The sequence below is a fragment of the Arvicola amphibius genome, chromosome 6 (assembly GCF_903992535.2).
Source record: "Arvicola amphibius chromosome 6, mArvAmp1.2, whole genome shotgun sequence".
Taxonomy (NCBI): Eukaryota; Metazoa; Chordata; class Mammalia; order Rodentia; family Cricetidae; genus Arvicola; species Arvicola amphibius.
The window spans coordinates 8436776-8461731 of record NC_052052.2 but is presented as its reverse complement, the minus strand read 5'-3'; the positions used below and the strand labels follow the sequence as shown (position 1 = coordinate 8461731).

General features: G+C 49.3%; 1 protein-coding gene across 2 annotated transcripts in view; it reads right to left on the bottom strand.

Moving 5' to 3' along the window:
• The window catches only part of Mfn2 (mitofusin 2), a 29207-nt gene extending 4251 nt beyond the window's left edge, over window positions 1-24956 (bottom strand). The window contains exons 1-17 of one of the 2 annotated variants that reach the window (XM_038333631.1): window positions 24806-24956; window positions 23368-23505; window positions 18564-18742; window positions 13887-14022; window positions 10170-10332; window positions 9091-9215; window positions 7773-7881; window positions 7564-7671; window positions 6610-6763; window positions 5836-5903; window positions 5453-5574; window positions 4526-4652; window positions 4111-4215; window positions 3863-3965; window positions 3063-3283; window positions 1794-1949; window positions 515-711 (exon numbers count right to left, since the gene is read on the bottom strand). In XM_038333631.1, coding sequence (XP_038189559.1) covers window positions 515-711; window positions 1794-1949; window positions 3063-3283; window positions 3863-3965; window positions 4111-4215; window positions 4526-4652; window positions 5453-5574; window positions 5836-5903; window positions 6610-6763; window positions 7564-7671; window positions 7773-7881; window positions 9091-9215; window positions 10170-10332; window positions 13887-14022; window positions 18564-18738 — 2069 coding nt within the window. In that variant the 5' untranslated portion in view covers window positions 18739-18742; window positions 23368-23505; window positions 24806-24956. Of the gene's footprint in view, window positions 1-514; window positions 712-1793; window positions 1950-3062; window positions 3284-3862; window positions 3966-4110; window positions 4216-4525; window positions 4653-5452; window positions 5575-5835; window positions 5904-6609; window positions 6764-7563; window positions 7672-7772; window positions 7882-9090; window positions 9216-10169; window positions 10333-13886; window positions 14023-18563; window positions 18743-23367; window positions 23506-24703 lie in introns of both variants that reach the window. The other variant, XM_038333630.1, reaches the window with a different exon arrangement.

The window sequence follows — 24956 nt, the reverse complement described above, 5'->3', positions numbered from 1 at the left end:
CTTTAATATTTATTTACTTAAGAGAAAGGGTCTTATGTAGTCCAAGATGGCCCCAAACTCTCCCCATATAGCCAAGTGTTGGGGCAGCTGGCCCAATCCCTGCGTTCAGGGGCGTGGCTGTCCCAGGGGAGAGAGGTACCTTTAAAAAGAACCGGGTTGGGGATAGACGCCCTGTTTTTTTCCCGCTTGACCCTCTGCTTCGCTGGAGCCTTGGCTTTGTAAGTGTCCCTCTTTCTCCTTTTATTAAAACTGATTTATTCCAAAGGACTATTTTTGGTTATTTCAAATCTCCCGCATCATTTTGCCTGCCGCTCCATCTACAGCCAAGGATGACCCTCCTGCCTCCAGCTCCTCAGCCTTGGACCCCTCTGTCATCCCTGGACACAAAGCTGGCACTACACAAAGTCCTGGGGCCCATGATGCTGAGACCCAGGGGCTCTTGGGTCAAGCTCAAAGAGAGGTGGGGAGAGCCCACCAATTAGTGTGTCCTTCCTCAGGTCCCTGGGTTACTCACTGCTGGACTTGGTGGCTGCAGTTAGAGCCAGTATAACTGATAATGAGCTGCAGCTTTTCACTGGCGTATTCCACAAACTGGCGCTTGAAGGCCCTCTCCTTAGCCTTGGTGGTCCAGGTTAGCCGCTCATAGACGTAGAGGAGGCCGTACAGTCCAAAGGAGAGGGCGATGAGCCTCCAGCCCACCGCCTTCCACACCTGTAGGGATGCATGGGCAATCTGGAGCAAGGTCTCTGCGGCTCCACTGGGGCTAAGAAAGCAGGCACTGTCTCCAGCTGAAGCCAGGGGACTGGTGTGGCCATGGGTGATAACTTAGGGTTAGAGCCACTGTCCTGATCTAGTGAGGAATTGCTTTAAGTTCTGGGGATGGATTGCAGAGCCTAGCACACACCGGACAAGCTCTCTCCTATTGCACTTCAGCCCCAAACCTGAGAAACAGGCTTTGTAGGAGAAACACAGGTGATCCAGAGCAACAGCTTGTTCTGGGGGCAACAAGAGGCAAATCTGGAGTCACTCCTCACAGCCCACTGAAGAGAGTGGACTTTCATGTCATGCTTCATCCTGGCTACATGAACTTGGGCCAGTTTACTGACAAGCTTCTTCATTGACAAAGGAGGTATGTGATGTAAATTTAACCCACAGATTGTATAGCTAGGCAAACAAAATGCTGTAAGATCTATAAAAGGTCTGTCAAGGGTCAGAGCTGTAGGTCATGACCCTCTTCTAGGCCACTATCTATGGAAAGAGCCACAGAATGCAACTCTTAGTCTGAGGGGAGGGGCCTCAGCTGATCTGCCTTGTACTACGTGTTGGAAAAACAACTCCTGACAGTGTTTGTGACAGTCACCCTTTGCCAACACCACACCCCCAGGGAGATCTCAGATGTGAGGGACAGTGGCTGCAAAGAGTCCTGAGTCAGAACAAGGTGAGCCCCACAGAAACAGAGGGGCTGCCCTCAGGGCTTCAGTCAGACAGAGTCACATATCCAGAAGCAAGAGATGAAGTTCAAGGGCCAGGTAGGCCTCCTGCTTAACCTTTAATTGTTCCCTATTCTCTACTTGTTATAGAAGAAGAGGCCTATGTCAGAAGGGGAGGCTTCAAACTAGCAGTGGGTTTCTGTAAGTTACATCCAGGAAGTGGGAACATCCTGTTAGCTGTGTGATGTCTCAGAAGAACAACTGTATGTGAAAGGCCCTGGCCACACAGCTCCCCCAGGGTAGAAAACACTCACTGAGCCCCCAGGTGTCCCCCCCCTCCGCCCCCAAGCAAGTGTCACTGACCACTCCTCCAACCACGAGAATGCCCATGGAGGTCCTGGATGTCAGAGAGGCCAGGCCGGTAACCATGGAAACCATAAGCTCCTCCTGCGAGAGAGAGCCCTGCGGCAAGGGGGGCATACTGGGGTTGGCAGGTGTGAGAGGGATAGGCCGCTGAACCTGATGAGAGACGACAAAGGATGAGAAGGATGTTGCAAATCTGTCATTCAAGCACAACCTCAATGACTCTCAAGACTAGACAAGGTAGGGTAGGGACTGAGCAGCTCTTCGCTCCCAAGAGGCAGAAGAGGGAAAATGGGCTTTGTATGCACAACAGTGGGATATCTGCTTCCTGAGAGCCCCGCTAGCCCAAGGCGAGCACTGTGGCATGCCACAGGATGTAAGCCCTGGCCACTGGGCTGCTGCCAGCACAGAACCTTTACTAAAAGTCATAATTAAAGCATTTGTGTGAGTGTGTGAGTGCGTGTGTGTGCGCGCATGTGTACACACACGCACGTGCATCTGAGTGTGTGGGTTTGTGTCAGACGTCCTCCTCCAGTGCTTTCTGCCTTTAGATTGTTCTCTCAATGACTGGACACTTTCTGTTTCAGCCAAGCTGAGATGCCAGCTTTGTAGGAAGAGTAAGTGCTTGCATCCACTGAGCCTTCTCCTCAGTCCCTAATGTACTTTTTATTCTAAAATTTAAAGTCGTGAACTGTATTTTTTATTATAAACTTTAACTGCATATGTATGAATGTTTTGTTTGCATGTATGTCTGTGCACTACATGTGTGTCTGGTATGCGTGGAGGTCAAGGGCACTAGATGCCTTGGAACTAGAGGTAGAGGTGGTGTGAACCATCATTAGGTGCAGGGAAGAGAACCTGCGTCCTCTGCAAGAACAGCCAGCACTCTAAACTGCTGAGCCATCTCTCTAGTTCCTAATGTATTTTTATTCTAAAGTATTTCTAATTACTCTATTATAAATTTTAAAGCGGTGGTTTCTAGGTAAGAATTTAAAATTCCCTCCCCTCTGTGGTGTCAAGGATCCAATGCAAAGCCTCCTGTATGCGCACAAGGCACACATTTCCCCACTGAGCTATGTCCCCAGCCTCCAAGTGGTCTGTTTGGAAGAGCACACACTGAGACAAGCACTAGAAACCAGGACAAGACCAAGTTGACAACAGTAGCAATGCTGACCAGTGACTGAGTGGCACATTGTCATGGCTGTCTGCCTTAGGGACCCCTGGTGGCAGGTGATCTCCCATGATGCCCTGAGGAAAGCAGCTTCTTGCCTGATCACTGTAGCCCATCAAGGCCCGGCGGCTGTTCTTGGGGCCCAGGAACCTGTTCACCAGCATTGTCCATCCAAGGGAGAAGTGGAACTCGATGTCCTCCTGAAAGTCAGCGCACAGCTTGTCACAGTTCAGGTCATAGCTGAGGGAGAAGCACTGGCGAGGGACCAGCATGTCTATCTGATTTCGTGCAGACACAGGCAGAAGGGGCTTCAAGCCATCTGTCAGGGGTGCAAGCAGAGAGAGTGTGCATCAGTGCAGGCCTGAGCCACACCAGGGCCCAACCTCAGGCACAGAGTCCATACCAGCTGCTAGGGTTGCTGCAGCTCTGCAGAAACCACACCCAGGTGGTCAGCTGGTGGGACTGGCTGACAGGTCACCTTCCCGAACCTGCCAGCAGTCATGCCAAAGTCTCAGCTTGTATATTGTCCTATATGGCAACCCAAGTTCACAGAGAATGAATTCAGGACACCACACCGGAAGGTAGTGGGTTAAATCACTACCAAAGGTAACAGATAAGGAAAGGCCATCCTAGTTGACTGATTCTTTTGATTATGTGTATGTATTTGCGTGTCTGTGGGACTATGTGCTCATGGGTGCAGGTGTATATGGAGGTCAGGGGCACAGGATCTTCTGAAAAGATCTAAGTTCAGGCAGTTGTGGTCCTCCTGACATGGGTTCTGGAAAACACTCAGGTCCTCTGCCAGAGCTGTACACACTTTTAACACATCGAGCTATTTTTCCAGCCTCATCTTGGATACGGCAGCTCCACTGGCCCCAAGGTCCCCTGTGACACTAACCTATCATGTCTTGCTGCATGGTCTGCAGGGAGCTGGTGATGGCCGTGGAGCAGCGGTCAGACATGTTCCGGCCCAGGCCTTCCTCTATATGGCGGTGTAGTTCCTGCCTCCAGAAAAGAGAGGGTGAAAAGAAGCACGACCACCAGGAGTCTCTCAGGGTTCAAAAAGACCGCCAGTGACCAAAGAGGCCTCATGTCCCTGCCTGGCACTTCCACTCAGGGACCCTCAGACAGCCCCGCTTCACTCACATTCTTATAAACCTTGAGGACAACTGGGGACGGGTGGAAGTCCATTTGGTACTCATCAACCAGCACAGAGAGGCGTCTGATCTCTTCAGCCATGGCTGTGGACACCTGCAGCCAAGGGAGGGTGCTGTTAGCATCAAGAGGACTGTGCTTTGCTTTGGCGGGAGGGGCTGCACGCCCGTCCCCATACCAAGCAGCCTCCTCAGTTCCTCTTCATTTGAAGCTTCAGAGGTGGAAGAAAATGGGCAATCAAAATGGCCCTGGACGGAGGCCCAGAGGAAACTGTTCTTCAGTCAGGGCCACAGAAAGCTGAGGAAGCCCCTGGGATGAGATGCCTTGCCCTCGGCATTTGCTGCCATGGAACTTGACTTTGACTCGGAGCCCCAATCTCCCCACAGAACTTTCTCTTCCTTCTCACCTGCCTTTCCACTTCCTCTGTAATCTGCTTAATTCTCAGTTTATAGTCTTGAGCCAGGAGCTCCAGCTGCTTGTCGATGAATCTTAGCCTGTCTTGCCTCTCTTCCCGCATCTCCAGACAGTAAACTCTGAAAGCAAAGAGCAATGCTCAGAAACCTATGTCCCCACATGACAAAGCAGGGATGCCAAGGGAAGCTTACGGTAGCCACATTTCTCCTGCCTGGCCAGGGTATCTGAGGCAGACAGAAGACAGTCCCTCATCCCTCAGGCTTCCTTTAGGGGGAGGGGTGGTGACAGAGAGAGGTAGCTAAAGAGGTGAGGGTTAGATACAGTTCTGCTAACTAATAAGGGAGGGGGTAATGTGTGGCAAGCCAGCAAAATAGCTTAGCGGATTAAATGTTTGCTATGCAAGCCAGACGACTTGAATTCAGCCCCTAGAATCCAGATAAGGTGCAAGGAGAGATATGATTCCACAAAGTTGTCCTCTGACTTCTACATGTGAGCTGTAACATAGAGACACACTCTATAACAACATGTGAAAAAAAATTTTTTTGAGACAGCCCTGGCTGTCATGGAACTCACTTTTGGCCTCAAACTCACAGAGATTGGCTTGCCTCTGCCTTTTGAGCACTGGGATTAAAGGCGTGCAACACCATTGCCCAGCTCTATTTAACTTTTTTTTTCTTTTTTCTTTCTTTTTTTTTTTTGATTTTTCAAGACAGGGTTTCTCTGTAGCTTTGGGAGTCTGTTCTGGAACTAGCTCCTGTAGACCAGTCTATTTAACTTTTAATGTGGTCTGGGTGTGAGCCCATGGAACTCAGCTCAACATTAACAATCTGATCTTAGATGTATCTTTTAGCTGCCCAAAGCAAAATACACAGAACCGTAATTTCCCAGCACTCCCTCTGCCTTAGACTTGGGCTCTCACCGCTGCTCCTGGGCGGCAATGTGCAGGGAATCCATGATGAGACGAACGGCTTCTGCAATCTGCTTAGCCCGGACTGTGTGTTGCTCAAATTTGGTCTTTACTGCAGACTGGGAAATGCATTCCTGGAACAGACAGAGGCACTGAGGGAGGTGGGGCCAACACCTCCAAGGACTAGACTGTGGCTTTCATAGCTAGGGATCCTGGAACAGATAGAAGTGCTGAGTGAGGTGGTCGCCAATGCCTCCAAGGGCTAACAGAAAGAGGTTTTGAGGAAGGCGGGAGCCAATGTCTCCAAGGGCTAGGCTGTGACTTTCACACCCAGGGACAGGGTTAGAGAGAACCTGGAAGGACAGAATCACTATATACCAGAATCAAAGACATACCTCAAATCGCCTCTCAAAATTCTGAAATTCAAACATCCTCACTTGAAACCCTTCTGCAAGAGCGCCCCCTAGGAGAATGGCAGTGTTAGTGAGGAAACAGCTGTACAGAGAGGAAAATGGGGAAATCCCTTCTCTAGGTTACTTTCTTTTTAAAATTTTAACTTTATTTTACGTGCACTGATATAAAGGTGTCAGATCTCCTAGAACTGGGGTTACAGACAATTGTGAGCTGCCATGTGGGCGCTGAGAATTGAACCCATCCTCTGGAAGAGCAGCCAGTGCCTCTTAACCATCAAGCCATCTCTCCAGCCCCCTAGGTTACTTTTCTAATCCTGTGGCCAAAATCATCTGACAAAAAACAACTTAAGGGAGGAAAGCAAGCTTTGCCTGGCTCCCAGTTTGTGGGGAAACAGTTGGTCATGGCAGCAAAGGAACAGCAGCAGCAACCTGAGGTTGCCTGCCCAGACTTTACAGGACAAAGAAACAAGGAATGCTGGTGCTCACTGCTTTCTCCTTTACACTCAGTCTGGGACCCAGCCCGTGGGATGCTGCAACTCACATTCAGGGTGAGTAATCCCTCTCAGGGAATCCTCTTTGGAAATGCCTTCAAAGACAGGCCCAGAGGTGTCTCCTAGTTGATTTTAAGGAACAAGAACCTCCCTCCAGGCTCTGAGCACCACCTCGCTGCCAGACCAAGTGCCACCAACAGACCCAGTAAGAGACTCAACATTTCAAATATCCATAAAAAAGGAGGCCGTCGGTTCTCATGGTTACCTCCTTCTGGCATGCCCTGGGCTTTCTGGACCCTGGCACTGAGCACCTCCTTGGCAGATACGAAGAAGATCCTGTCCCCAGCCTGAGCTCGATCCACCACGCCCAGCTCGTCCACCAGAAAGCTGGTGCAGCGTTCCATGTGCTGCCGCCGCACCTGGGCCACAAAGACAGCTGTGTGTGAGCAGGGCAGGAGTGGGGAACTACCTCTGCTCTCGAGCCACCAGCCTCCCTAGTTCCTCTCTGCGTGCTTGAGACACAGAACAGGCCCCAGACTATCTCAGGTCAAAGTCTGCCTAATACTGTTCTTTGGTGTCCCAGAAAGAAAAGAGACTAAACCTGGCTCTACACGGACAAGCCAAGTGACCTTGACTTATCAAACAATAGGTACCCCTAGAGAGTCTCAGTTCCCAGGTAGAACTTAAAAGGGTTAAGAGTCTCCACAGACCCCCCCAACAAGCGTCAGGCGTTGTGAGCAGGTCCCATTCCCTCAGGTGTGGAGACAGGGTCACAACGGAAGCTCCATGACGAGCCTAACCAGCATTTGGACTCAAAAACCCCTTTTCTTTTATTTCACACAAAATCAGAGTTGGGAGTTGTCCTAGAAAACACCTATTTTTCATTCTCTTTAAACTTCTTCCCCAAATGCCTTCCTAAAGTCTCTTTCTACATATACTGAGCTTTCGTGAACCAAAGAGGTACTGGCCCAAATGAAAAGAAAAACAAAGATAAAAATAATCATGGCAGGGATGTTCTTTCAACCCAAGAGAAATCAAGGAAAAGAGAGAAAGTAAAGGGAAGGGGAAGGGAATGACTACCGCCATCAGTGACTACATCCAGTAGTCAAGGCAGTGACTTGATCCACTAGATCTGAGGCTGCCTGGGGGACATAAGCAGATTGGAGCGGTTAGTGCTCATGGCTCAGGGCAGTCTCCAAACTGCCAGAGAGACACCCACCTCCTCCATGTACTCAGGCTCTGAGGCAGAGGCATCCCAGCGGTTGTTCAGGATGAAGATGTTGGGCCGGGAGAGACGCTCGCTCACTTTGTGGAAGAACTGTTTCTCCTAAACAAGGGCAGGACCTTGGTGGAGGAGGGGTCCTGCCACTCAAGGCCCCACTAGCTGTCCTGCCCAGCGGGCCCAGGGACAAGGAGGAGGAGAGTTACCGTCTGCATCAGTGTGGACTCTGAGTTGGCCACCAGCACAAACACATCAGCATCCAGGCAAAACTTATCAATCCAGCTGTCCAGCTCCGTAGTGACATCGATCCCAGGGCTGATGGGGGCAGGTGTAAATCAGCATGGTCAGGTGCAGGGCCTGAGCCCCAGTATGAACGGCCCTGGGACTTACAAGGCAGTCGGGCGAAGGGAGGGAGGCAAGTCTACCCTCTCCGGGGAGCTTTATTTCCTTTTCCCTGACCTTCCAGATCACTGAGGAATTTGCAGTTCGTGTTTTAGCACCTATCCTCCCCCCTTTTATTATTATATTATTTTTTTTTTTTTTGGTTTTTTGAGACAGGGTTTCTCTGTGTACCCTGGCTGTCCTGGAATTTGCTCTGCAGAGTGCTGGGATTAAAGGCATGTGCTACTACCACCAGACAGCACCTGTTACTTTTATAAAAACATAGTAACTTGTAGTTTTCAGTTCTCTAACTGAAACCAAATTCAAGTTTTGAATTTTCCTTTTTTAAATTGAGATAGGCCTCATGTAGCAGAGACTGACCTTGAACTCCTGGTCCTCCTGCCTCATCTCTCTAGAGATGTGATTAAAGGCATGCACTACCATGCCCAACTTCCAAGTTTGTATTTCAGTCCAGGTCAAGGCCACCATATAAAGTATTGTATTTTTCGGTGTAGGAGTAACGTGTCCAATACACAGGGCATTCCTTCAAAAGGAATAAAATGACCATCTATGCTACCCAACACACATACTAACTGTTGTGGAATCACCAGCCTTCCCAGAGCCAGTGTCCTGAGGATTGCTGAAGACTTAGTCTGCCGATGGCATTTCAGACACAGGTTAAGTGAAATGATTAAACAGGTCCTAAGTTGTCCCAGGCTACGGTCTAGATAATTGTGTTTTGGTGTTCCAGAAGGAAAGGAAATAAGGGAGCAAATGTGTTGCTCCTAAATCTGTTGGACAAGTCTTCCAAGGGCTGTTTAATAAAGCAAGAGCCTCTGAAGCCAGAACCAGCTTGGACTGGCAGAACCCAAACACAGTGACTGGCATGTAGAGCCTCCCCCATTTTTCAGTGCCCCTATCTCTCGAACAGCCCACTCCTGGGACATCTGCAGGGCACTGATGCCAGTGAGCATGATAACCAACCAGGCCCTGGAAGAAATCCAAGGGGCAGAAGGATTTGGTTGCGCTCTCCGAAAGGCTCCAGTCCTTAAATAGAGCACACAGGGACCTTCAATATGAATCACCCAGAAATGGAGAGTTGGTACCCTCAGACTGGGCTTTTAGGAGTCTCTCCCCTCTCACCTGTCCATCAGCACGAGGTCATCCTTCAGAAGTGGACACTTGGAGTTGGGCCACATCACACTCACCAGGCTGCCTGCATGCAGCTGCTCGTCCTGATGGAGGGCATGTGCCAGCTGGTTCACAGTCTGACGATGGAGGAAGGAAATAAATATCAGGCCAAGAAGTATCATCAGCTGGGAGATCTCCTGTGCCACCTATACAACACAGCAGCCTGGGATGGGTGACCAACTAACTGGCTAGCCCCTTTCCTTAAAAAAAAAAAAAAAAAAAAAAAAAAAAAGATTCAAGATTCAAGCGCACTGGCTGCTCTTCCAGAAAACCTGGGTTCATTTCTTAGCACCTACACGGCAGTTTACAACTGTACCCAGTTTCAGGGGATCTGAAGCCCTCTTGGATAGACTGTGTGCACCAGACACCTCTGTGCTACAGACATACAAGTAGGCAGACACTTATACACATAAAATAAGAAAATGTTTAAAAGAATTGTTAATTTTTATCTACGTGCATGTATATAGGTGTCCACAAAGGCCAGAAAAGGGTGTTGGATCTGCTGGAGCTGGAGTTACAGGAGGATGTGTGAGGCACCCGACAGTGCTGGGAACTGAACTCATGTTCTCTGAACGAGCAGCAAGCACTCTTCACAGAGGGACCATCTCCCCAGCTCCCGTTCTTTCATCGCACTCCCCTTTAAGCCTCTCTCTCAAATATCACCCTGAGGCGCAATTTATTCTGCAATGATTAATCCCCTATTAATCAAAATGCACACCCGGCTCCAAGTAGAGCACAGATGCGTCTCAGGAAGATGAGAATCCCAGAGCCACACCCTGCTGGCAAGCCCAGGAGGAACATATGTGCTCTCCTCCCTGCTCAGTGCACAGCCAGCAGGCTCAGCCTCTCAGCCTCAACAAGCTGGGCCTTGTTCCTGACCCACTTTCCCAACCCTCCCAAACACTCTCACAATCCCCCACAAAGCTCATGAGCATGGAGGTGGGTGAGCCCTGTGACACTGATGTGCCAGCTGCTCCGTGTCCACGCTGCACCCACAGCACCCACAGCAGAGTTGGCTGGACGAAACCCACCTTGACACTCTTCTTCTCTTCCGAGCCCTCAGTGAGGAGGAAGGCCTCGTGGCCGTCTGTGCCCCCCACCCGCAGGAAGCAATTGGTGGTGTGGCCAATCCCAGATGGCAGAACTTTGTCCCAGAGCATGGCATTGATCACAGTGCTCTTCCCATTGCTTGTCCTAGGAGAAACAACAGTGAGGCCATGAACAATACAGCCTGGGCTATCACACTGTAGTGCCCGGCCTGGGCTGAAGTCAACGGCGCCCAGGCAGCACTGAAAGGAGGGCTCTGTGTTTGTTAAAATGGCAGGCAAACATCCCTCGGCCTGGACCTGTTACGTGCTCAGCACTTCAGAGCAGCTTGCAGGCAGCTGGTGCAGCAAGGGCTGGTACAGACGTGACCTGTCTCAGAGTTCAGCACCACTTAGTAAGTAAGCACTGGTGGAAACTGACTGTCTTCAAAGTAAACCATGCTCTTCCCTAAACCATGGGCCCTGTCCCCTGGGTTGTCATCCTGTCCAAATCATCCCATGCCCTTGCTTCCCAACACTGGTCCTGCTGTGTGGCTATTTTCCCATCATGCTTCTCCTCACACATGAAGCTCCACTTCTCAGGCCCACCAGTGCCAGGCAAAAGGGAAGTATCTTTTAGTGCTCTATTTAACACACCCCTTTCTACATTCTGCTTCTTGTAAACAGCTCCATTTGCCTACTCCAGGCTTTAATGGGGAACACTCCCTCTCATTCTGCATGGCAATCCCCAGCAGCACACAGTTTCCAAGGCCACTGATCTCCATGTGCCCACTGACATGGACAGACACTTAGCACCTGGGTGAGAGCCAGGCCACACCTTCCAGAAAAGGATGAAGAAGCAACAGGCCAGAGAAGCTGAGGGCACACTTGAGATCACAAGTCATCAGGAACAGGACTTGAGACACAGTGTTCACTCTATACTACCACTGTGTGCCAAGCACCAGTTAGTTTATCTAGGACCTTTATCCTAAGTAGAATTGTAGTTTTGTTTTTGGCAAACTGGCTTCAAACTCCAAATGGAGGATGACCTTGAACCCTCCAACCTACCCTCTCCATCCCCCCTTCTCCACCTCCAGAGTGCTGGTGTTGTAGGTGTGAGTGCCATCATGCTGAGCCCCAAGGCTTCACATACATAGCAGGCATACTTACCAAATGAGACACACCTGTCTCAGGTACTAATTGTTTTTAGTGCCTGATCCTCCTTACTACACTTGAAACTCTTAAAGGGGGAAGCTTCACAGTACAGCACTGACTAGGTATGACCCCGCGGACAGGAAAAAAGTCTACATAGTTGTTTAGACTACACCAAATAAAGGGCTAGACACCAAAGGCTATAACTGTCAGAGTGAAAAGGTAGCCTGCAGAATGGCTAAGATCTACAAATATACAGAATGTATTTAAAGGGCCGAGATGGCTCTGTGCAGTGGCTCTCAACCTTCCTAACTGCAACCCTTTAATGCAATTATTTTCTCATGTTGTGGTCACCCCCAACCATAAAGGTATTTTTGTTGCTACTTCATAACTGTAATTTTCTACTGTTATTAATCATAACATAAATATGAGTTGTCTGACCCTTAAAAGGGTCACAACCCACAGACTGAGAACCACTGGCTCAGTGGTTAAGTGTGTGCACTTCTCTTGCAGAGGACCTGGGGTCAGTTCTCAGCAACTCTCAACCGTCTACTCCAGCTCCAGTGGGATCTAGTGCCACTGGCTGGTACCGAGACTTGTACCAAGTGAACATACTCACGAGCATAACAGAAAATAAACGTGTCTTTAAAGAAGACCCACCAATGTATTTAAAAGCTCCTACAACGCAACAATAACCAAAAGAACAACCTAACTAAGGAATAGATATAGATATATATAAAAGGGCAATCAACACACGAAAAGCAGCTCAGCAACCCTAACATTAAGGAAATACAAATCAAACCACACTGGGAGCCCAACACAAAGGGTCCAGCACTGAGGCTGGGACAGCATCACCTGAGCCCAGGAGTTAAAAACCAGTTTGGACATCACAGTAAGCCCTCTATCTCCAAAAACCAAACCAAACAATAATAAATAAAAACAAAGAACCCCACTTCAGACTGTTACTTCCCATTCAGAGGCATGGCCACTATCAAAACACAGAACACTGTGGACAAGGGTGTGCAGAAACGATCCATGTGCACTGCTGGGAGACTATACAACGTATAGCTGCTGAAGAAAACACAAGTGAGATCTAGTGAGCTTCGGGGCAGAACGACAGGATTCACCGGCAATCCCACTTCTGTGGACAAACCCAAAGAACCAGAAGCAGGGACCAGAAATGACATCTACACACATGTGCACACAATGACATTATCTGTTAGAGTCAAAAAGCCGAAGCAACCCAAACGTTCATAAAGATGAACAAATAAAATGTCACATGAACATGAAATGGAATATTCAGCCTTACATGGGCAGGAGCTGGGGACATTCCCAGAACCCATGTAAAAGCCAGGGAGGTGTGGCAGCCACCTGCAATCCCAGCTCTCCAATCCCTGGGGCAACCTGGTTACCTTGACAAGCTTAGAATTGGTCAACTTCGGTTTTTAGTGAGAACCTGGCTCAATAAAGTAGAGTGATTGAGAAAAACACAATCTCCAACACACACACACACACACACACACACACACGCACGCGCGCACAGAGCATACAGAGCAAGTTCTGACACATGCTACAACAAGGACAACGGTGAGGACGCTGTGCGGAGACAGTCAGTCACTAAATGACAGACACTGCTGCATGTGGTGGTGCCACAGGAGGGCACCACGGACAGACCCCGTCTCAAACAAACAACCTCTGAAAACTCCCATATGATTCCATGTATATGGTGTCTAGAGCAGTAACCTTCTTCATCAATTCCAGGCTTCCTGGCCAGGATTAAGTATAGTCAAATCCCAGCACTGGGAAGCTCAGGCAGGATGAGGCCAGAATAATGGCTGCCAAGGGCTGGGGAGTGTGGGGATCAGGAAGTCACTATTTACTAGGAACGACTTCCGCTCCACCAGATGAAAAGTTCTGGGGACTAGCTGCATAGCATCATCTCCCCAGGGACACACTCTCTGATGGCTCACCCAGGAGCTGGGGCACAGCTCAGCATGTGTGAGGGCCTAGTTCCATCTCCATCCATAAAGATTTTTGTTAAGAATCACAATTTAGCCGGGCAGTGGTGGCGTATACCTTTAATCCCAGCACTCGGGAGGCAGAGGCAGGCAGATCTCTGTGAGTTCGAGACCAGCCTGGTCTACAAGAGCTAGTTCCAGGACAGGCTCCAAAGCTACAGAGAAACCCTGTCTCGAAAAACCAAAAAAAAAAAAAAAAAAAAAAAAAAATCACAATTTAAAAATTAAAAAGGGCTGGTGAGATGGCTCAGTGGGGAAAGATGCTTACTGCTAATCCGGCAGCTTGACTTTGATCCCCAGGATTCATAAGACAGAAGGAGAGAACTGACTCCCATAAGCTATCTTGACCTTCTTCATTTTTGTGCACATCCCCCATCAAATAAATAAAAATGTAATTAAAAAAAATAAAAGCAGTGTTCCCTTAAAAGAAAACAATCAAAAAGAGCATATGAACTCAGGGCACACCACTGCTCCCCAGTGGAGAGAATCTCCCCCTCACCTGTATCCATCCCTACCCCTACCCACCAGCCAGGGAGGGCTTCGAAGTACTCACCGGCCGAAAAAAGCCACCTTCATGTGTCTCCTGGCCAGTACCTCGCTGATACCCCTGACTTTGGACAGATACCCTTTGACATCCAGGACCTGCTCTTCTGTAGTAACTGGGTCCAGTTCTGCATTCCTGTGGGTGTCTGAAGGGAGGATGACAGTGGTCAGTGTTTGGTCAGAACTCCAGAGTGATGGCCTCCTCATTCTGAGGCCTCCCTCTCCAACACAAGATCACCTCTGCTGACTCTCGGCTCTGCCACCAGATGGAGGCTCCAGATCCCTACTGTAGTCCTACTGTGTGGCAGCTATGAACAGACTGGGGAGGAAGACTGAGAGGGCTCCCCCATGCTGTTTGTGCTCCAACAAATAAAGCTTGCCCGAAGATCTGAGTATGGCGCTAGCCACACTAGTTAGCCATAGAGGGCAGGCAGTGGTGGAGCACACCTTTAATGCCAGCACTGGGGAGACAGAGGCAGACAGATCTCTGTGAGTTCAAGACCACTTGGGCAACACAAAATTGATCCTGTCTAAAAGAGAAACAGAACCAAGCAGTGGTGGCGCACACCTTTAATCCCAGTTCTAGGGAGGTGGAATAGGGAAGTGATATGGTTGAGCAGAGAGAGGAATATAAGGCAGGAGGAGACAGGAGCTCAGGAATCAGTCTGACGTTTTGTAGAGAAAGCATTCAGTCTGAGGACTTGTAGAGACAGGACACCCCATTCAATCTGAGGAGTTCATGGAGGTAAGAACTAGTGGTTGGCTGCTCTGATTCTCTGATCTTTCAGCTTTCACCCCCTAATATCTGACTCCGGGTTTTTATTATTAAAGCCAGTTAGAATTCATGCTACAATAAGAACAGCAGTATCTTCTTCCCTAAGTGTCTAAAAATGAAATGAATTCAATGCAAAGTGCTGGGTGAATAGCTGAACACTTGACTCTTTACTTGTACACGATGGAAGGGGTTTTATGTGCCACAGTACATGTGAGGTTAGAGGACAACTTTTCGGAATCAGTTCTCTCCTCCACCTCCACCTGGGTTCCGAGATCCTAATCCTAGGCTTGCTCGGCAAGTGCCTTTACCTGCTGGGCCATCTCAACAGCCCTATTGCTTTCTTCCTTCTTAGAGTCTATTTATTTTCATGTTTATCAGTGTTTTGCCTTCATGTATAAACATGCACTACACCTGTGCCTGATGCTCTTGGAGGTTAGACAGAAGCACCAGAGTTACAGATGTGAACATACACCTGCTAGGAGCAGAACTTGAGTCCAGTGCAAGAGCAGCTGGTGCGCTTGACTGCTGAGCCATCTCTCCAGCTCCTTCAGTCATATTACTCCTTGACAAATGCTTACAAAATTCCCACATGCTAGGCACTGTTAGAGTCACTTTTCTAAAAGTTAATTTTTATTTTTTAGCATGTGTGGCACACATGTGCCACAATGTGCATGTGGAGGTCAGAGGACAACTTGCAGGACTCTTTTCTCTTCCACCACGTTATGTCCCAGGGATAGATTTCAGGTGGTCAGGTGATGGAGGAGGGTCATCTGTATCACTGGTTAATTAATAAAGAAAACTGCTTGGCCTGATAGGTCAGAACATAGGTAGGCGGAGTAGACAGAACAGAATTGTGGGAGAAAGAAAGCAGAGTCAGGCAGATGCTTCAGGGAGTCACCATAGGCAGTCGCCATGCCTCTCCTCTCTGAGTCGGACGCAGGTTAAGATCTCTCCTGGTAAGCCACCACTTCGTGGTGCTACACAGATTACTAAATATGGGTTAGTCAAGATGTGAGAATTAGCCAATAAGAGGCTGAAACTAATGGGCCAAGCAGTGTTAAATGAATACAGTTTCCGTGTAATTATTTTGGGTGTAAAGCTAGCCGGGTGGCAGGACGCAGCCCCCGCCGCTCCATCCACAGTCAGGGAGGAGACAAGCGCCTTTACTCACCAAGCCTTCCCGCCAGCCCTCTAGTCAGTTTTCAAATATGGTCTCATTTAATCTTTGTTATGCACACAATACACCATTTGAAGCAAGCAACATGGCTCTGGAGTATAGGACCTCTCCACTCCATGTCACATTGAGAGGTCCTTCCTGACCTGGGCCTGGCTGGCCGCATAGCTTCTTGTGCTGTCAGTCCCCACTTGTGTGTGTGGTTTTTTTGAGATAGGGTTTCTCTGTGTAACACAGTCCTGACTGTCCTGGCTTCTGCTCTGTAGACCAGACTGGTCTTGAACTCAGAGATCCACCTGCCTCTGCTGGGATTAAAGGCGTGCACCACCACACCTGGCCTTGCCAGTCCTCACATTTAACTCCACCACACTACCTCCCCAAAGTCACCAGCCTTTTCTTCCTCTAGGCTTGGCTTGCTGCTACCCACCCCAATTCACCTGATGCTCTAAAGAACAGCACCCTGTTGTGAAGTAACAAGGCTCATTTTCACTTGGTCTCATGTCTAGCATGGACAGCACAGGCTCAGGAAGCCTTCCCTGGCACACTGCCTCCTGAGCAGATCCCTGTCTATGCATTCACGTACCTGGCTAGCTCAGCTGTCTGCATTATCTACCATGTGATGGCTGGACCAGCAGGTGCACCATCACTCGCTGAGTAAATGAATGCCTAGAGGATTGTGCTGCTTTCCCCCAGTGCCCTTGACAGGCAGATGGATTAAAAAAAAAAAATCACTACAGAAGATGGAACTGAGCAAGATCCAGTCTCACCCATCCACCGCAAAGTGCTTCAGCTATCTGGCAAGCAGACGGGTGTTTGGGCCCTGCAGCAAACTCTTGCAAATTACCAGGCTGGCAGGTTCCAGTCCCAAGAACACTCCCCAAAGCATCTGGAGTATGAAAAGTGGCATTTACCTAGTGAGTTTTCCCTCTGACTAGTGCCATGAAAGGAAGTGACCCAGCCAACATGCCACCCCTGTTCCAGCAGTCACCCCACCCCAGATGCAGCAACATTCCTCCCTTATATGGACACATGGGCATGACCTTTGCAAAGCCTCATAGGAGGAAGCTGGCTCTCAGGCATATGGCTTCACTGAACAAGCGCCTGCAGGCTGACTAGCTGTTTGCCTGGGTGAAGCCTCCTCCCCCTAACCAGAACAATCCCAAACACAGCTCCAGCACTTAGCCTCTTTCCTTCCATGTGATCAACAAACAAGGGCCTCAGAGTTCACTGAAAGGCACATCAAAGAGCTGTGACAGGATACCTTCCCAAAACACCTGCCTGTCCACAACATCACGTGAGAGAATGACTCAGGGCAGAGAGGGCAGTTGGGCCCTGGGAAGGCAGCAGCCTGGCCATCACCTCTGCATACCCAGGCTCAGGGAACACAGAGCAGAGCTACTGATAAAGAAGCAGGTCGTTATCTGCAATCATTCCAGCCTCAATCATACTCTAAGACTCAGGGTCAAACCTGAAGATTCCTTAAGCCCCATGCACAGGGCAGAGCACAGGGAGGTTAACAAAACTAGACATGATCCTTTTCTTGCCCATGTGAGACAATGAGCAGGCTGGAGAGACAGTCTACCTGAACTGGGATGCACCCCTGCACCACTGGACCCGAGCTAGGGGTGCACCCCTGCACCACTGGACCCGAGCTTGGGGTGCACCCCTGCACCACTGGGTCTGCAGGTTCTGCAGATAAACCTGAAGTTTTTAGTCTCACATGAACCCCTCTTTCATACACAGGAAACCAGGGACAGAGAAGGCTCAGGACCTGAGTCTCCACAGACAAGCTCCAGACCTGTGGCTGGGCACCCTTTAGAGGGGGCCTGATAGCTAGTGGCTGGAACTGCCCACACAGAGAGGGGCACAAGGAAGCCGCCCTCCGCTGACAGAGGCTCTGCTCAAATTAGTAACCGGAGAAAAGACGCAGTGACATGAGTTTCCTACTTGCACTTCTATTGCCAATCTAAAAATACCAACTAGGGCACCCTGTCCGGAATAATCAACACACAAGTGTTTGGTGCTATGGCAGCCAGAACCAGGCCAAATAAACACACATTGGTTGTGGCATGAGAGACACCTGGGTAAAGCTAGCTCAGTCACTCTAAGGCATCAGATAATGCTCAAACCTTAGTCTACTTGCCTTTTGGTTTTTCTGTTTGGTGGGTTTAGTAGACAAGGTTTCACAAAGCTCAAGCTGACCTCAAACTCACCAGCAGCTAAGACCTTAAACTCTTGCTCCTCGCACTGCGGTCTTCCAGATTATAGGCACTCACCATACACCACGTGCTGGAGATACCAGCCAGGCTTTACCAACAGAGCAATCACCACACAACACCTCCCACCTGCTTGCCTTTTTGATCGGGATAAGATTCATCTTGGGAGGGTGTAGTGGCACATGCTTTTAATCCTAGCACTTGAGAGGCAGAGGCAGGTGGATTTCTGAGTTTGAGGCCAGACTAGTCTACAGAGCGAGTTCCAAGACAGCCAGGGCTACAAAGAGAAACTCTGTCCCAAAAACAAACAAAAAACTCCTTCAGATGAAACGTGGAATTTCCAACTTAATAGTTCATACCTAACGTTCCTGGTATTCATGATCTATAGGAATCCAAGCAGAGCACAGGTAAGGGCAATGACACACTTGGGCTTAAGTTTCCCTAAAGCAGGCCTGTTTGGAACCCCCAAATCCTGCTACTCAAATTTCTCACAGAGCCTGGCTGAGCAGGCGCCCAGCTCACCTTCAAGGAAGCTGGCACTCTCTTGGATGTAGGCCCCCAGCTGCTCGAAAATGCCATTGATCTTTTTCTTGGCAGTGACAAAGTGCTTGAGCGGGGAAGCATTCACCTCAGCCATGTGTCGTTTATCCTTCTTGACGGTGATGATGGAGTTGCATCGAGAGAAGAGCAGGGACATCTCGCTGAAAGAGAGCCAAGACTGTGTGAGTATAATGTTAGGTCATGCTGCTAGGGAACAGGGGTGGGAGGAGAACTGGGACCACTAAGAATATGGCTGTTCTGTACTCACTCAAGGGAAGCAAGGTCCCAACATCTTAAAGAGGACAGGAATTCTCAGTTCACTTGGGCCCATGTCCCTGTCACACTGTGTAGGTTCACAAATGCCTGGTTGCAGAGCTCTGAGTTCAGGCTTGGTGCAGGCAATCCCTGCCTTGCCTGTTCAACACTGACTAGTACCTCAGAGAGAGGTGAGGGATCTTGGGGTCACACAATCTCACACACAGGAATCCTCAGAAGGAGAAGTGGTAGGAATTGAACCTATCTCCTCAACACCATCAACCTAAAAGTGCATCAGACAGTGAACGCAAAGTGTGGACAAGGTCAGGGTCGGCCACACCCTTCCATGGCCACTTTGCAGTCCAGGAACAGTGGTCCTCACTCCTAATGTGGTTTGTTAGTCTGCTTGCTTACGGAGTAGAGACAAGGACCAGTGAACCTCAAGAGGGAGAGATCTACTTCTAAAACTAAAAAAACAAAAGCAAAAGGGATGTACGGGGCAGGCTGGAAGCACAGGCCTGTGGCTCCAGCGCCTGGGAGTTCAAGACCAGGTATGACCACACACTGAGCTTCAGGTCAGCCTGGCCTACAGGAGACCCTGTCTCAATAAACAAGCAATGACAACAAAAGGCTATCAGCTCCTCCTATGGTCATATATTACAGCGCCTATCTGGAAAAGAAAGGTAAAAACCCTCCACTGTCTTGTGCAAGCACTGGGCATCCTGGTCTCTGCTAGTCTTAGTCTATCTCGTCTTTTCCTCGGTTTCACATATCTTCACAGAAGCCATGACACTTGACGACAAAGTCCTATTGATTTTTGGTTAAAAAAAAAAAAAACCCTCAAAACATATACTAGTGTCTTCCAGGTGTGGCTGGCCCCCAAGTGGAGCCCTGGAAGGTCCTACTTGAAGAGTTCCGACCATGGAGAGCACTATGTCCCCAGCAGAGTCTGCAGATCCCAGGACATGAAAAGGCCCTCTCAGGCTGAGGGGACCATGTGCAGCTGTGTGGGTCTAGTCCCGTCATTCTGGGCATGGTCATCTACCCATGGTGCCTGCCACCAAGCCTCCACCCCGTCAGCACTTGCTCATGAGTGAGTACACAAGATAACCCAACAATGGTGTCCAAAGCTGCAACACAAGGTTCTGAGCAGGAAGAGCAGCCAGAAAAAGCACAAGAGGTCTAAGTGCTAAAACTGGGTCTTTGAGAAAGGCCACCTTGATGGTAGGCAAAAAAGCAGGTACAGAGATGGGGGCAAACCTATGTTGCCCAATCAACAAACCATCTGGCATGTTACAGATTCTGTAGGACACAGGGGAAGTGAGCACACTGCCGTTTCCCCCTTTCCCCTTCTTTCTTCAGGTGGTGGAGTGTGTATGGTGTGTGGTGGGGGTGGGGTGTGTATGGTATGGTGTGTGGTAGGAGTGGGGTGTGTATGGTGTGTGGTGGTGGGGTGTGTATGGTGTGTGGTGGTGGTGGTGGTGGTGAGACAGGGTATCATGGAGGTCTTAAACTTATCCTTCTGTTCTCTCTCAAGTACTACAATCATGGGCATGCACCACCACACCCAGCTTCTGAGACATGCTTTCTCAACTAGGAAAGACAACAGAGCTCAGAGAATGGGCACTGGAAATAAAATAACTCAATAATGTAAAGGAGGAGTGCCCTGAAGTCAGGTGGGGTGGGCAGAAGGAGAACAAGGAAGGGAAAGAGTGTAGGATGGGGTGAGGTTGCCCATGACAGAGATTCTGAAATCAACAACATAAAAGGCCCTGTGTTCTTCTTGCATAGACCCAAGCCAGCCATTTCACTCTGGGTCCCTGGCTTCTTCCCATTCAACAACAGGATATGGTGTGAGTTGTAAAGTGACTAAAGATGGTGGCACAGCAACATGTCCAGCACAGTCAGGGCTCAAAGGTGGTTGTCTCATGGCCTCACACAGCAGTAAACTACAGCCAGGTCACAAGACTCTCCCTGTGGCCACCCAGCAATCCAGCCTAGGACGCTGGGAGCAAAGCTGGTGAGTACCCTACCAGCACATCCTGTAGGCCCCCACCCGTTACCATGGAAATGGAGTAAACAGGTCAGCTGGAAGAGATAAGTAGTGCCCAGCCCACAAGTGACTTGCTTGAAGGAAGAAAGTTGCTTGATAACAGCTGGGCTTTTAAAAGTGAGTGCTTCCAAGATGCTGGTCATTGTCTTTAAGCCCAAAGAATACAAACCAAGAGCTGTTAGTATTCAGTAAATGCAAGACTCAAGGGCATGCACACTAGTAAAGCCAAGCGGCTGGGTGTTCAGCTGGCCAGGAGCTGCTCTGAACTCACACCTGCAGCTATGCATCGTAGCCCTGCAGAAACCTACTGCAGCTGGCACCAAGCTCGAATTTCTCTGGCTCTGCTAATTCCCACATGGAGTGTCTGCATCTGTCTGACCTTGCTTTCTATCTAGAAACCACTCTCCTATTCATTTTGCATACTCTTACTTTCCTCCTAGACATAACTCTAAGTTACACACACGCAGAGGACACAACCTTACCAGATTTTCAGTTTGAATTGTTTTTACAATCACGCTGTGTCTCTACCTAGGTGCTGAGTTTCTAGAAAGCCAGTCTTTGACAGCATAGCGCCCTCCCCATTTCCACCTTCCTCATCCACAACTGCGAGAGGCACAGGCTGCGTTAGTAATAGCACTGAGGGAAACAAGCTAAAACCTTCCATCCCTAAATAGCCAAATACACTTTTCCCTGAAAAGCAGTTTCTAGCTAAGTTTGGAGCTCAGCCCGTCAAGAGAGACAAACGAATTATTTCCGATTCTGAAATTTAATCCAAAGAGCAAACTGCACATATCTATGTGCTCAAAAGGACTGAATTTGTGAAATAAACACACAAAAGCCCCAAAGAACCCTGTTCTCTGGGGCTCTGCCTTCGGCGAGGCGGTGGGAGGAAGCTGAGTTCCTGTCCCTCTTCTGGAAAGCCCTGATAGGCCTCACCTTACCACACACAGGGCTCGCTGTAGGCTGTGGGGCCTGTCCCCTAAGTACAACTGGGCCAGAGGGTCCAGTTCCAATATAAGTTACGCTAAGTTATGCTAAATGGCACACTCTGAGCTTTTGAGACAACCTCAAAGTGATTCCAGTTCTCAACAGCAGCATTTCCAAAGAGAGACCCCCAGAACTCTAGCTGTACCCATGGCCCATGAAAAGAAGTTCCACACGGACACCAATGTGTAAAACACTATCCAGTCAAACCATTTCTGTGCACATGAATGTGGCAAAGACCTGGGAAGGAAGGAAGGCAGACTTCAATATAGTGCCACTGCAATTGATTGGCATCAAGCAATTTAAGCAATTTATTCAATGAACACTTTTTGTTTGTTTGTTTTCTCTGTGTAAAAGTCCTGGCTACCCTGGAACTAACTTTGTAGTTGTAGACCGAGGGCTGGGATTAAGAGTGTGCACCACCACCCAGAAAAACAAAGACATTCCTAGCCCGTGGGAGGTGGAGGCAGGAGAAACAACCAGCATAACACTGGGGTAGAGAGACAGCTCAGCTGTAGATAAAAGTTCTTGCTGCCACACCTAACAACCTAAATCCAATCCTCTGAGCCTACATGGTAGAGAGAACAAATTCCCACAAGTTGTTCTCTGATCTCCACAGTGCACTGAGATGCACAAGCACACAAAATAAATAAATCTGGAAAAAAGAAAAAACAGCTTAAGGTCATCCTCAGTTAATCAGGGTGCTCAAGGCCAGTCTGTTCACGTGAGCCTGACTTTCTCAAAAGAAAGGAGGTGGTGGGGCAAGAAGAAACTTCTAACAGGCTTTAAAATTCAAAGGCTCACACTTCAGGGAAAGGCTCATTCTGACAGATTTATCCCACCCCAGAAGTTGCAAGAACAAAGTAATAACATACTAACTTAAGATCAGAAACAAACCCGATTCTAAACAGAAGTCAGTATTAGCACTTAAAGGCCATCAGAAGCTTTGCCTAGACCCAGGCTATTAATGGAGGAATATTAGGTGTTCACACAGCAGCGTCAAAATTCAGTGCAAGGTGTGTGAATCCGAGGTGTGGTCCTGAATCCACATCACCTCCTTACCCAGTTTTAAGTTCAGCAACTCCTAGCAGAGAAAATAAAATGGTCCAGAGATGGTCTGCTGCCACAACACAGGAGAAGCTGAGAAATTGAAACAAAAGAGTATCCAAGGTAAAAAAGACAGAGCAGACTCCCAGAGCCATGATAAGGAGCCAGCCTCTGCCAAGCAGAGACAGAGAAGAGCCAGCACAAGGGAAAGAGACTAATTCTTCAGGGACCTCAGGAGATAGGTCCTGGCCATGTTTTGAACTGTCAACTAGTGAAATCCCATGGAAGCAGAAAGGAGAAACAGTAGTTTCTTCCAACAGAAGTCAGAAGCCACCAGCTCTGTGCTCCAGGATTCCATCCAAGAGACCTGCCGCCCGAGAGCCAGGGGAACACACTCTTTGATCTCAATCCAGATCCACAGTCCCCAGAACCACATCCTACACTTACTTTTTAGCTGGTAAGACCTTTACAGGGTGGACATCGTGGTCATGGCTGGAGTCAAGAAGATGAAAAGAACTTGCGGTCTCCTCTGTGTTGTTTCAGGTCCAGGTTGGCTACTGATGGTGTTGATTCCACCTGTCCCAGCTTTTTGGAAAGGAAAAAGGAGAGGTCGATAGGCAACCGCGAAGGAAAAAAAAATCCACCTGATATGCAAAACACATCTGATCAGGAGTCAAAGCTAAACTAACTCATCCCTGAGGGAAGCTTACTCACTGAGGTACTTCAGAAGCAGGTGAGGAAGTGTGGAGGGGAAGGGGGAAGATGATGGCAAGAGACACAAAGCATAGGCATACACAAACACATTCCTAGCCACGTGCTAGTGCTACTGCACAAACACATTCTTAGCCATGCTAGTGCGAGGAGCCCATGAAGTCCCTGCAAAGGCACATCCAGAGGAGGGAGGAGGGAGCTGAACAAGGACAAGGCCTGGCCTTGAGGACTTCGAGAAACTGTCAACTAGCAGTGGAAGGGGAGAGGAAAGGAGGAGGAGACCTGACTGAAAGCTAGTGTATCCCAGCTGCTATGTAAAGTAACCCCTTCCATCCTCAAGTCTATGGAATAAACTTGGGCTTAGAGTACTTGGAAGATGTATACAATCAAAGAGTGGTCAAGCTAGAGACCAAGATACACTAGCTGTGACTCCAAAGCTCATTTGTGTTTTCCAACACAAGAAAAGAAGGGGACCATCAAGAGTCCTTTTCTGGAAGGAGGGAAAAATGACTGGAAAAGTAGATTAACAGGGTAGGGAGTATTACAAGAGATGGAGGTCGGCAGCTTTGCCTTTCTGCATCCACACAGCTATCTTTTTCAGTATTCTCTGAGGCCTTCAATGTTCTAGCTGCTAGGGTCAGGGACGGATAAGACTAGCTCCAAGCCTCGAGGGTCTTAATGGGGCAATGAGAAGTCATACAAGTAAAAGAACCTCCGCCATAAATGGCGTAGGCAGTGAACTGGGTCCTAAAAAAAAAATGCTGGCAAAAAAAAAAATAGAAAAGTATTGGATGAAAACTGGAAAAGGGATGTGACCACAGGGCTGGGAAGACCAGGGTGCCGGGAGCTTCGAGGAGCCCACCTCCCAGCCCCGGGTCCTACGGCCCGCCCCCTCCTCAGAGCCGAGGAGGGCTCGACGGTGAGGCCGCAGCAGGGGAACGCCCGTGTGACCCGAGCCTGAGCCTGAACCCGAGCCCGAGTCCCAGGGGCCCCAGCGTCTAAGCTGGGCCGCTCAGGACTCTCCCGGCGGGGGCCTGTCGGTTCTACCACCCCGGCGCGTTCGCCCTCTCACCTTCACCTTCCCGGCCTCGCGGCGGCCATCACACCCACGACGTCACTAGCCGGTGCCACACCGACAGAAGAGGGAGGGGAGGGGGCTGCGCTTGTCACTCACCCCGACGCAGCCCAGATGAGCCGATGGCCTAGGAGCTCAGTCACTTCATCCCTACCACTCCTATGCGACAGCATCCAGAGACTCCGCGCTTCAAAAGAAGCCTCCGCGTGCCCGGTAACCGTCCCGCGTCCTATGCAGATGACGTATATTT